Source organism: Nerophis ophidion, linkage group LG16, assembly GCF_033978795.1.
Source record: "Nerophis ophidion isolate RoL-2023_Sa linkage group LG16, RoL_Noph_v1.0, whole genome shotgun sequence".
Classification (NCBI taxonomy): Eukaryota; Metazoa; Chordata; class Actinopteri; order Syngnathiformes; family Syngnathidae; genus Nerophis; species Nerophis ophidion.
Genome location: NC_084626.1, coordinates 10,932,746 through 10,946,641, shown reverse-complemented (window position 1 = coordinate 10,946,641; position 13,896 = coordinate 10,932,746). Strand labels below are relative to the sequence as shown.

General features: G+C 39.3%; 1 protein-coding gene across 1 annotated transcript in view; it reads left to right on the top strand.

The window, feature by feature from the left end:
* celsr2 (cadherin, EGF LAG seven-pass G-type receptor 2) overlaps positions 1-13,896 on the top strand; it is a 269,713-nt gene that overhangs the window by 188,812 nt on the left and 67,005 nt on the right. Inside the window, exons 6-8 of the mRNA XM_061874218.1 lie at positions 4,689-4,846; positions 12,017-12,180; positions 12,266-12,391. Of these exons, the coding sequence (XP_061730202.1) occupies positions 4,689-4,846; positions 12,017-12,180; positions 12,266-12,391 (448 nt within the window). The remainder of the gene's footprint in view (positions 1-4,688; positions 4,847-12,016; positions 12,181-12,265; positions 12,392-13,896) is intronic.

The window sequence follows — 13,896 nt, the reverse complement described above, 5'->3', positions numbered from 1 at the left end:
GTAAAGGCGTCGAGTGGAGAGATATTGATCTATTTTGGTTGGCGTAAAACGAGACAATGGCAATTCTCATCCCCGCATACGAGACAGGCTAATTCCTGCTAAGTCCTGTCTGACCAGCCCGATCTCTTCCAACACTCGCTCAGCTGCGTGAGTGGGGGGTTGAGAGGCGGGACGTTTTGGTTTGTCAGCCCCCCGTCTCCCTCCCAGCACCAGATTGAACCCCAGTTTAGGGTTTAGGGTCGATGCGAGCTGCGCGTGACCTCAAACTGCCCGCTTTGAAGAGGTCAGGACCTTTATTGATGGAATCATCATTCTTTACCCCCACGGACAACCCCTCCCTCAGACAATGAAGACGACTCTTTGTTGACAGGGATGATGTCCTGCCGAGAGACAACCCTTCTTTTTCTTCTTCTGTGTGTGTGTGTGTGTGTGTGTGTGTGTGTGTGTGTGTGTGTGTGTGTGTGTGTGTGTGTGTGTGTGTGTGTGTGTGTGTGTGTGTGTGCGTGCGTGCGTGCGTTCTGGCAATGCTTACTTAATGGGGACATCGCTCTGTTTACACAGTCACCTTTAGGGGACCTCTGACAATATGGGGACAAAAAAACAGGTCCCCTCAAGGGAAAACTTTTTAAATGATAGTCAGATCCATTCTGAAGATGCCTAAGTGATTTTTAAGCTTTGGCCCATTTTTAATGACATTTTTTTCATTTAATGGTCCTCAGTAGTTGTCACGCCTGTAAATCTGGTTTAATGTTTGATCATGTTTTGGTTTGTTTTGTGGACTCTTGTTCCGTTTTTTCACTTCCTGGTTTGTTTTTGTTACCATAGCTACTCATTAGTTTCCACCTGTTTCCCCTAGTCACGCCCCGATCATCAGCCTCTCACACCTGTTTCTAGTTACCACGGCCACTATTTATGTCACTTGCTTTCAGTTTATCGTCCTGGGATTTTTGCATTCTGCCTCATGCCTGCATCTCTCGTACAAACCTTCACGCCTTGCCACGCTGCTAAACCTTTGGACCACGCCACGTAAGATCTGTGTATTTTTGGTTTATTGAGTATCTTTGTTAGCATCTTTTGTTTATTTATAGATAGCCATGCCATTGTGCTGTTTTTGTTAAAAGTTTTAGTATAGATTATTAGCCGCCACCGAGCGCGTTCTTTGTTTTGCCCTTTTGTATTTTAGTAATAAATAAAATGTACTTACATCCGTCCCTGACTCGTCCCACATCATCCTTGCATCGAGGAAGCACAAACAACCACAGTTCCGGACATGACAGTAGTCAGGTACAAATTTGTGTGAATTATGCCAAATCATTTAAATTTGGTCCCCATGAAGCATTTTAACTCTTATTTCCCCAGGGTCCCCAGTAAGAATGATCAGCACATTCATCAATCAATCAATTTATATAGCCCTAAATCACAAGTGTCTCAAAGGGCTGCACAAGCCACAACGACATCTGCAGTACAGAGCCCACATGAAGGCAAGGAAAAACTCACCCCAGTGGGACGTCGGTGACAATGACTATGAGAAACCTTGGAGAGGACCGCATATGTGGGCAACTCCCCCTACCCCTAAGGGAGACTGAAAGCAATTGATGTCGAGCAGGTCTAAAATGATATTGTGAAAGTCCAGTCCATAGTGGATCCAACATAACGGTGAGAGTCCAGTCCATAGTGGATCCAATGTAGTAGCGAGAGTCCCGTCCATAGTGGGACATTACTTCATCAATCCAGAGTTTTAAAGACGTGTATGAGCTAACTGGGCAGTGGCTATTTTACCTCATTTTTTGTATGCCTCCACAACCTGTAAAAAGGGTGGTCCCCACAAGTGATGATCAAAAACTTGGTCCTTATTTGAAATTATAACCAGTGTGTGTGTGTGTGTGTGTGTGTGTGTGTGTGTGTGTGTGTGTGTGTGTGTGCGTGTGCGTGTGTGTGTGTTATCGCGTGATACACCGCCGCCGGTGTCGTATGAATTGTTGAACTACACAAGGGCAGCAGAAACAAGCAGACTTCTGGAGCTTTTTAGCTGATCTTTGCCGCTTTCAAAGCTCCGGCGTTTAATCGGCTTTGCAACAATGCACATTATTTGCCGACTAATCCTTTCTTCCACGCAGCACAACAATGCAATGTTTCATTAACAATCCCTATTCCTGATTGCTATTTATGGCGGCAGCCAAAAATACTCACGTGTCTTAAAAATAACAATGTGCTTTTTCTAGAGAACAACTTTAATGTGTCAGCCTGAGTCGAGACATTTTACACTGGGACAAAGTGATTTGATGTTTTCTGAACGGACACATCTTTAAAATACACCCCCAAAAGGCCTCACGAAACATATTTAATGTTTTTAACTTTATAAACTGCATGCAAATATTAGTTATGTTTCAGTTAGCATGGGGGTCAGCTACCCGCTTCTCTCTTTAGCACCGCCCTAGTGGCTCCCTGGAGCTTTTTCAAAAATGGAAAAAGATGGGGGTGAAAAATATATTTGTTGTTTTAATAAGGTTTCTGTAGGACAAACATGACACAAACCTTCCTAATTGTTGAAAAGCCTACTGTTTAATAGTTTGTGTTTATGCTACAGTGATGTCCAGCACTGTTTTGTCCTACTAAATTTGGCGATCCTTGAACTCACCGTAGTTGGTTTACAACTTTCTCTGACGCTGCCACAGTAAGACATGTTTTATGCTACGCCTTCTTTGTCTCATTTTGTCCACCAAACGTTTTATGTTGGGCGTGAATGCACAAAAGTGAGCTTTGTTGGTGTCATTAACTTGAGTGCAGTGCTAATAATCCATACTAACATGCCATTTAGGCTAGCTGTGCGTACATATTGCATTATTATGCCTCATTTGTCGGTATATTTGAGTTCATTTTAATTTCCTTTATATGTATGGAATTCATATTCGTATGTCTCATGACACATTATCTGTGTGTAGTATTGGCTGCATTTCTGATTGTGTGCCATGTTGTTCCAGACCACAGCAAAAGTTACCCAGCTTGGAAAGATTGCAATAAATCCATTAGACGAAGACAGCCTGTCCTTTCCTTTAACTTGGGCACACACATCTATACTTTTGGCAGTTTGAAGCCAGTAATATCCAGGAGTTATCTAACCCTCTGAGACGCTTACTTAATGTGTTGTCTTCATTATAACACTTACATAAAGCTTTTAACTTTTTGTGGCTCCAGAAAGATTTTTTTTGTATTTTTGGTGCAATATGGCTCTTTCAACATGTTAGGTTCCCGACTCCTGAGTTAACTAGTCAGCGCACTCCCTGGCTGTATTGACACAGCACTGATACTGTATTAGTGTTTCATAATGGCACCATCTGCTGGATCAATTAAGTCATTAGATTTGAAATCCAAATAAAATGAATAGTTAACAATTATAACAAATAGCTGTGCAGAAAGGAATATGAAAAATGCATGTCTGGTTAGTGAGCCAAATAGTAAACATTTACCTTGTTTGGCGCTATAAGATCAAAAGTATCCCACAACCTTGGAAGTTGCTAGTTTTTTTAGTTCCATTGACATCGATGATGGCAACAAAGCTGCTGTCCAACGCGGCAAGCCACACCTCTGACTTCTTTTAGTAGAAGCTGTCACTCGTGAGCCAAAAGAAGCGTTTCCTGATAAACACAGTTTGGTGCTTCACATTGGACACAGCAACTGTATGGGTCATGGATCTTTTTCTTAAAGCGACACACCCATTTAGGTATCGAGGCGTACAGTATTTCTCGTGTTTCATAATGCTATTATGTTTCTGTATCTTTTGACCCATCACTAATAAATATTGTATTATCATATGTTGTATTATATTGTAAAATGTGTTATTAATTATTTGTGTTTGATTATTAATTAATGTTAACTGTTTCAATGGTGTGTATAAAAAATATATATATTTTACATAATCGCAAAAAAGCTAAATTATTTAAAATAATTTAATTCAACTTCTTTTTTTGTCTATTAATCTATTTTTTTTATTCCATGTTTCTGTCTAAACCATATAACTTGTATGTTGCATATTATACAGTATATTGTATATTACATCATATTAAAAACACGTTATATTTTTTGTAATACTTTTTTGCTTGTCTTCTTTTAGTTTTCAAAAGTCTTAATGAAGAATGATTTAAAAGTAAGAATAAATATTTAAAATAGCAACAAAATAGCTAAAAAAAATGTTTTAAAGACTTATTCAATTTATGTTTAATCTTTATAAACTATATATATTATATAAAAAATATAATATATTCAATATGTTTCAATAATATTTTTATTAATTCAAATATTGTTTACTTTTCCCATGTTAAATAATAAAAATGTTATCAAGTTATTTAATTATTTTCATTGGATACAGTCAATTTTTTCCTATTTTTTCTCCTGATACATTTTGTATGAATTTCAATATATTCATAATAATGTTATTACTATAGATATATATTATCATTTAAAACAACAATATGAAGCTTCAATTAGGTACAAATGATATCAAATAGTTTCCCCAGTCTATGTTGCTGTAAAAAGGTAAACAAAATATTAGAAACCGACAAGGGCACTAGTTTGAATCCTGCTTTTGTGTTGTCTCATCTGCTATTGTGCAGGTGTACCTAATGTTGTGGCCTGTGAGTGTTTATGTCCATCAAGGCTCGCTCACTGTATGATTGATGTTGTCTTCGCAGCCCGTCCTAAACCAGGCCGGTCTGCCTCAGGGTCCGTCAGACCAGAAGGTCCTGGTGGTGACGGTGGACAACTGCGACCATCCCGTGGCACTGAGGTTCGGTCATGTGATCGGAAACTACACTTGCTCTGCGCAGGGAAGCCAATCTGGAAGCAAGAAGTAAGCTATCGTCCTGAAGTGATGATCCAAATCAGGGGTGTCCAAACCAGGCTTGCGGGCTAAGTGGGTCCCGCCGGCGCGTTTAGTTTTGCCCGCAACACATCACAAAATGAATAAGGAATCAGGCCAGCGGGTTGCTTCCAGTTTCATTTTAAATTTCTGAAACTTGAACAGCTGCACATTGTTGCCATTTTATGGACAACGTGAGTATATCATACAAACCCTGTTTCCATATGAGTTGGGAAATTGTGTTAGATGTAAATATAAACGGAATACAATGATTTGCAAATCCTTTTCAACCCATTTTCAATTGAATGCACTACAAAGACAAGATATTTGATGTTCAAACTCATGAACTTTGTTTTTTTTTGCAAATAATAATTAACTTGGCTGCAACACGTGCCAACGTAGTTGGGAAAGGGCATGTTCACCACTGTGTTACATCACCTTTTCTTTTAACAACACTCAATAAAAGTTTGGGAACTGAGGAAACTAATTGTTGAAGCTTTGAAAGTGGAATTGTTTCCCATTCTTGTTTTATGTAGAGCTTCAGTCGTTCAAAAGTCTGGGTTCTCCGCTGTCGTATTTTACGCTTCATAATGGGTCACACATTTTCGACGGGAGACAGGTCTGGACTGGAGGCGGGCCAGGAAAGTACCAGCACTCTTTTACTAAGAAACCACGCTTTTGTAACACATGGCTTGGCATTGTCTTGCTGAAATAAGCAGGGGCGTCCATGATAACGTTGCTTGGATGACAACATATGTTGCTCCAAAACCTGTATGGACCTTTCAGCATTAATGGTGCCTTCACAGATGTGTAAGTTACCCATGCCTTGGGCATTAATACACCCCCATACCATCACAGATGCTGGCTTTAGAACTTTGCGCCTATAACAATCCGAATGGTTAGTTTCCTCTGGAGGACACCACGTCCTCTGTTTCCAAATTAAATTTGAAATGTGTACTCGTCAGACCACAGATAACTTTTCCAATTTGCATCCGTCCATCTCAGATGAGCTCCGGACCAGCGAAGCCGGCGGCGTTTCAGGGTGCTGTTGATAAATGGGTTTGGCTTTGCACAGTAGAGTTTTAACTTGCACTTACAGATGTAGCGACCAACTGTAGTTACTGACAGTGGTTTTATGAAGTGTTCCTGAGCCCATGTGGTGATATCCTTTACACACTGATGTCGGTTTTTTATGCACTACCGCCTGAGGGATCAAAGGTCCGTGATATCATCGTTTACGTGCAGGGATTTCTCCAGATTCTCTGAACCTTTTAATGATTTTACGGACCGTAGATGGTAAAATCCCTAAATTCCTTGCAATAGCTCGTTGAGAAATGTTGTTCAAAAAACTGTTCGACAATTTGCTTACAAATTGGTGACCCTCGCCCCATCCCTGTTTGTGAATTATTTGGCATTTCATGGAAGCTGTTTTTATACCCAATAATGGCACCCACCTGTTCTCAATTACCCTGCACACCTGTGGGATGTTTCATATAAGTGTTTGATGAGCATTCCTCAACTTTATCAGTATTTCTTGCCACCTTTCCCAACTTCTTTGTCACGTGTTGCTGGCATCAAATTCTATAGTTAATGATTTTTTGCAAAAAAAAAAATGTTTATCAGTTTGAACATCAAATATGTTGTCTTTGTAGCATATTCAACTGAATATGGGTTGAAAATGTTTTGTAAATCATTGTATTACGTTTATATTTACATCTAAAACAATTTCCCAACTCATTTGGAGACGGGGTTTGTATATATGTATACATATGTGTATATATATATATATATATATATATATATATATATATATATATATGTATGTGTGTGTGTATATATGTGTGTGTGTATAAATGTGTATATACATTTGTGTACATGTGTATATATATATATATATATATATATATATATATATATGTGTGTGTGTGTGTGTGTGTGTGTATGTGTATACATCTGTGTACATGGGTGTGCATATATATCTATATATGCATATAAATGTGTGTGTATATATGTATATGTATATATATATTAAATGTATATATGTATAAATATACATATATATATATATGTATATATACAGTATATACACAAACGCTAATACAAATAATAACAGAAGAAATTAACAAATTAAAAAGGTAGGTTGACAAAAACAGTCCATCTTTGAATCCCGGTAAAACTAAAATAATAATATTTAATAACAGTAGAAGGGAAAGTCAAACACAAATACAAAAAGATGACGTAGATAGATATTGAAAGGGTAAAAAAAAAACATATTTTCGGGTGTAATGGATAATAAAATGAACTGGAAATTTAATGTAAAAATATACAACATAATGTATTAAGAAACACGTCAATAATGAATAAAGCAAAATATGTTTTGGACCAAAAATCTCTCCATACTCTTTACTGCTCACTTGTTACCATATCTCAGTTATTGTGTAGAAATATGGGGAAACAACTACAAATGTGCGCTTCATTCAGTAACTGTGTTGCAAAAAAGATCATTTAGACTAATACATAATGTTGGATATAGAGAACATACAAACCCTTTATTTAGTGAATCACGCATACGGAAATTCAACGACTTGGTGAATTTGCAAACTGCTAAAATGATGTACAAAGCAAACTATAACCTGCTACCCAAGAATGTACAAAATGTACAACAAGTTTATGAATATGAGTTTTGCATCTATTTCAAAAATAAACACTTGATATTGTTCAGACATGATACATTTTCTTTTCGCCATGCAAAGCTTCCATCTGCATCAAATTGTAATGTTTTAAGTATTGTTAGTAAATCGTATCGTAAAGCATGTACCACAATTCATATCGGATCGCCACTTAGGTAAAGATGCACAGCCCTAATATATACAGTATGTATATAAACATCCATTCTTTACATGCAGCCAGCTTTTGACCCCCGGACACATTTTTAAGCCCAAAGCAGCCCCCAAGTCAATAAGTTTGGACACCCCTGATCTAAATCAACTTTTGTTGGCTTCTATAATTCAGCACATGCCTTTCTTTGCAGAGTGGTCGTTAAAAGTCAACTTGTTAGGAAGTTCCACATCTCCGAGGCTTTGCTTTCTCTTTTTATCTCCCCTTGCATGTTTACCACGTTTCTGTTTTGATCTTCAGGCGCTAATAGTAGCACTGCACACTATTTCTGCCATCAATCTTTCATGCACTTCTCCTTTTAATGAGCATTTTGGTACAAAATTATGCATGTATTAGAATGATATTGGATCTCAGTGGGGCACTGTAGTGAATGAAATACCCCGTAAATAAATCTGCATTTGTCTCTGCTTGGTCGACATGCTCAAATTCTAAGCCTACTGTGTTGTGATTGGTCAGGGGTCGAGGGTCGCGTTTAGGTTAGGGCTGTGGTTTTGTGCTAATGTTTATCATTAAAGAATAATTGAATATGATTTGTGAATTTGGCCAATCTGGCATTCACAAAAGAGCTTTCCTTGAAGTGACGAGAGTAGGTCTCCAGCTCCCCGGGGAAAAAATAAAATAAAAATCTGACCATTGCTGCCTTACTTTCTGGTTCGGATAGACACTTCTTAGGTCTGAAAGAACACTTTCTGGATGATGATGTGTATTTCTGGTCTTGTCATCCTCGTCCGCACTGAAGGATGACACGACAGTGCGGCGGGATCAAAAGAGACGTAGGAGAGGCTTTACTGAACTAAAAGTTGCTTTATGCCAAGCGAGCGTCATTATACCGGATTGCAGTTCCTGGAGGAGGTCAGGTAGAGAAAATGTGTCTCTCCTAACTTGGAAAAACCAAACCATCAGTTTTTATAGTCCTCCTTTCTGTCTCTTGGTGTGTGCTAAGTCAGGACAGCATCTGGCCATAAATAAGGAGATGTCTGTCTGTAAGTGTCTGAAAAACAACTGCTTTAAGTGATGACTTAAATGTTGACGTTGAGCTGGACATGTAGTCTCTTCTCAAGGATAGGGCTATCACTTTTGCATTCCGAAGTCCCAATTAGGGCCTTTTTCCTACGAGAAGTGATTCAATCCACCTGTAATTATCAAACTAAGGGGCCTTATCTTATTAAGTGCTCAAATTGAAATACCACTATTTACTTAAACTTGGTGGTTTGATTTCTCCAAGAGGAATATAAACATTCACCATATGCAAAACATAATATGAGTTAATTAATTCACTTCGATGACATTTTCAAGAAAAAGCGACAAGTCTCGTAGGATTTTTCCTGTCAAAATAATTTTCTGACAACCAACTTTATAGTTTGTGACAACAAGCCCTGGATTGGAAAATAAGAATTACTTACAGAATGTTTTGTCAGACTGGGGAAGGACACGGCACGAAAATGAGGTATCAGGCTCAACGGGTTTATTGAGTGCTTGATGATTACGTGGAGTGTGTATGCTACTATTTGTTTGCATGGAAGACTATGTGTGGAAATTACCATACGTAAATTCTGTAAGGTTTGTTGAGGTGCGTGTTGGGTGTTCAGCGTCCAAGTCCAAAGGGAAGAAGCCAGGGGGGGTCCGAGGTCCGAGTGGGGGTCAAAGCCAGGAGAGAGAAGTCCGGAAGTCCAAAACGTCGTCAAGGATTGGGGTGAGCATAACAAAGTCCAGGAGGGAAAAGCGGCAGTGGAGGTACACAGCAACGGTTGAGACACGGGCACTGTGGGGAGAGCGAGGGACAAAAAGGGATCAGGGAACAAAGGCACAAGGAAACAAGCAAACGAGCGAGATCAAGAGAGGAAGTCAGAGACGCGAAACTTACTGCTAGCAGAGCTACGTTCCGACAAAGAGAAGTCAGCTGCGAGGCTCTTTATGCTGTCGTCCCTCATCAAAGCCAGGTGTGTTGATTGTCGCCGTAACACAGAACAAGGCAACAATTTAAGCTTTAAATTGATTTAGTTATGAATATTGAAAAATGTTGTAATGATGATGACGATGATGATGATGATGAAAAGTGTGGCAACCAATCTCGTTTGCCTCACACAGGTCTGAAAAGTTCCAAATGTAGGATCGGGTCCCTTTAGATGGAGGTCTTCCTATTTAAGCTATTTAATTTTAACCATCTGGAATGGACTTTTGCTGTCTTTAAGTTGTAGTGGAGTTGTAATTGTTTTTAGGGGACATCTAGTCAATTCATTTTAGAAAAAATCGCTATACTTACATGTTACGATTCGTAATCGATTAAAAAAAATCAAAAATCGTTTTGTTTTTTTTGCCCCCCTGTCCGGCTCAGGCAAATCATATTGTTGATGTAGATATCCATATCTGCTATACAGATTTACTTTAGAAAAGAAAAGTGTGGCATACTTTTCTTCTTGCCTTATTTGTAATTGACTTTAATAAATGTTTAGGCAGAATTTCATTTAACAAAACCAAGTTTCTTTTACATAATACAGACATTTATCAGAGCTGTTGAATGTAGCCACTCGTAATCATAGAAGTGTTGTTTAAAAAAATATCGATTTTGAATTGTGAATCGTTTCAAATCAAGAATAGATTCTGAATCGAATCGTTACCCTCAAGAATTGAATCTAGTCGTGTGGTGCCCAAATATTCACAGCCATTACGTCCATACTTCCCAACCTTGAGACCTCCGAATTCGGGAAATGGGGGGTGTGGTTGAGGTGGGGGGCGGGGTTTGTTGGTAGCGGGCGTGTATATTGTAGCGTCCCGGAAGAGTTAGTGCTGCAAGGGGTTCTGGGTATTTGTTATGTTGTGTTACAGTGCGGATGTTCTCCCGAAATGTGTTTGTCATTCTTGTTTGGTGTGGGTTCACAGTTTGGCGCATATTTGTAACAGTGTTTAAGTTGTTTATACGGCCACCTTCAGTGTGACCTGTATGGCTGTTGACCAAGTATGCATGTACATATATATATATATTTATATATATATATGTATATATATATATATATATATATATATATAAATATATATATATTTACATATTTCTATGTATATATATGTATATTTATATATATATGTATGTATGTATATATATATATATATGTATGTATATATATATGTATGTATGTATGTATGTATGTATATATGTATATATGTATGTATATATGTATGTATATATATATATATATATACATGTATGTATGTATATATATGTATGTATATATATATGTATGTATGTATATATATATATGTATATATATGTATATATATATATATATATAATTGATAAATAAATGGGTTGTACTTGTATAGCGCTTTTCTACCTTCAAGGTACTCAAAGCGCTTTGACACTACTTCCACATTTACCCATTCACACACACATTCACACACTGATGGAGGGAGCTGCCATGCAAGGCGCTAACCAGCACCCATCAGGAGCAAGGGTGAAGTGTCTTGCTCAGGACACAACGGACGTGACGAGGTTGGTTCTAGGTGGGAGTTGAACCAGTGACCCTCGGGTTGCGCACGGCCACATATGTATATATATTATATATATATATATATATATATATATATATAGTTGGCCGGCACGCTGTTTGTGTGGAGGAAAAGATGACGTTTCGACAGGTTGTAGAGGACGCCAAAGGCAGTGCCTTTAAGGCACGCCCCCAATAGTGTTGTACGGGTGGAAATCGGGAGAAAATCCGGGAATTTTGGGAGGGCCATGAAATTCGGAAGTCTCCCGGGAAAATCTAGTGGCCACAGTAATTCATTAAGTTAAGTTCATCACGCAGTAAGTCGAATGATGCGGAAACATTTGTTACTGGATACTTGGTCATACGCTTCTGCCTTGGAGACTTTGTATGTGTAAGTCTTATGCAACAATAAATCACTGATACTTGTTTATATTGATGAATGTGCAGTATTGTTCAATTAAATGATTACGTTTGTCTATCTTGTGTGCTAGTGTGAGCTTAGCTGTTGTGTAGCTGTTAGCTCCCAGTAGCCTATAGCCTACCATGTTTACCTTTTGTAATTGACTTGACTAAAGTAGTAGAAAAGACCAACCCTGTGTGCTAATTGGAAGACATTTATTTGTTTACTGGTTGTCTAGTTTTGCGCTACAGGCCTACTTGTATCAAAGATTTTAGATACAAACTGATATGCCCTAATCTTTTTTTTGTTGTTGCTGATATTGGACCCATATCAATATTGGATTGGAACACCCTTGCTTTAAATGTGCATGTCTGCTGTCAGATCATTGGACCTGACCGGCCCGCTGCTGCTCGGAGGTGTCCCCAAGCTCCCAGAAGACTTCCCTGTCCGCAACCACCAGTTTGTGGGCTGCATGAAGAACCTGCGCGTGGACAACCAGCGTGTAGACATGGCCGGCTTCATCGCTAACAACGGCACCTTGCCTGGCACGAACATGCGTAGTCGTCCTCTTAGCATTCCACCAACTCCTGTCTCATCTGGAGATAAGAGTTCTTAGTTTTTTCTCCCCAGGATGCTCCGCTAAGAGGCACTTCTGCAACAACAAACCGTGTCTGAATGGAGGCGTCTGCGTCAACATGTGGGGATCCTTCAGCTGCGACTGCCCGCTCGGCTTTGGAGGAAGAAACTGCGAAAGAGGTGAGCGTCATAAAAGATGGATGTTTGATTTTGTTGGGGGTGGGGAGTTTAACTTAGCATGATGTTGCAATTAAAATGTGAATGTAATGTTAGAACTTTGGCTTCCATAGCAATACTCATTTTTGCATCCTCCCATCCCACTTGTTGTATGGCATCTAGTACGCTGCACAAGTGCAAAGTCTCAGAGGACATGTAGAGCGTGAATGAAGTGCACTTTGTAAAAAGCAGGTTTCCCTACACATCTTAAAATGCATTGTGGTGCTCCGCCATTTATCCATCAGTCAGTTATCAATCAATCAATCAATCAATGTTTATTTATACAGCCTTAAATTATAAGTTTCTCTAAGGGCTGCACAAGCCACAACGACATCCTCAGTTCAGATCACACACAAGGGCAAGGAAAAACTCACAACCCAGTGGGATGTCAATGAGAATGACTATGAAAACCTTGGAGAGGGTCACAGATGTGGGTGACCTCAAGGGGAGACCGGATGCAATGGACATCGAGTGAGTCTAGCATAAAGTCCAGTCCATAGTGGATCTAACATAATAGTGAGAGTCCAGTCCATCGTGGGGTCAGCAGGAGACCATCCCGAGCGGAGACAGGTCAGCAGTGCAGTGATGTCCCCAAACGATGCACAGGTGAGTGGTCCATCCCGGGTCCCGACTCCTGACAGCCAGCACTCCATCCATGACCACCGGACCTGTGCCCTCCCCTCTCCCTTGTGGAAGGGCAGAGCAGAAAATAAAATAAATGGCAGATCAACTGGTCTAAAAAGGGGGTCTTTTTAAAGGTTGGAGTATACAAATGAGTTTTAAGATGAGACTTAAATGCTTCTACTGAGGTAGCATCTCTAACTGTTAGCAGGAGGGCATTCCAGAGTACTGGAGCCCGAATAGAAAACACTCTATAGCCCGCAGACTTTTTTGGGGCTTTGGGAATCACTAATAAGCTGGAGTTCTTTGAACGCAGATTTCTTGCCGGGATATATGGTGCAATACAATCGGCAAGATAGGATGGAGCGAGACCGTTTAGTATTTTATACGTAAGTAGTAAAAGTTTAAAGTCACATCTTAAGTGTCATGTCTTTATGATCATGTTTTGTTTAATTGTGTAAGATTACTTCAAGACTCTATTAGTTCCTGTTTTTTCACTCCATTGTTTTGTTTCCATGCCAACCCATTAGTTTTCCCCTGTCCCCATGTCACGCACCTGTTTCCAATCACCACAGTATTATTTAAGCCACAGTTTCCAGGTCGTCAGCCTGGCGACATCACCATCTACTCACCCTTTATCGCCTTCTACAAACCCATGCTATCCATGCCAATGATCCATGCCCCTTGTCTCGGTCACAGTAAGTGTTTTCGTTATTCACGCCGTCGTGCAAGTTTTTGTTTTATGTTCATAGTTTTGCCTTAGTGCAAGTTTTTGTTTTTAGAGCCAAGTTTTCGTTCCTCCCCTGCGAGCGTTTTTCGTTTGTTCCTTTATATGAGTAAAATTAAAT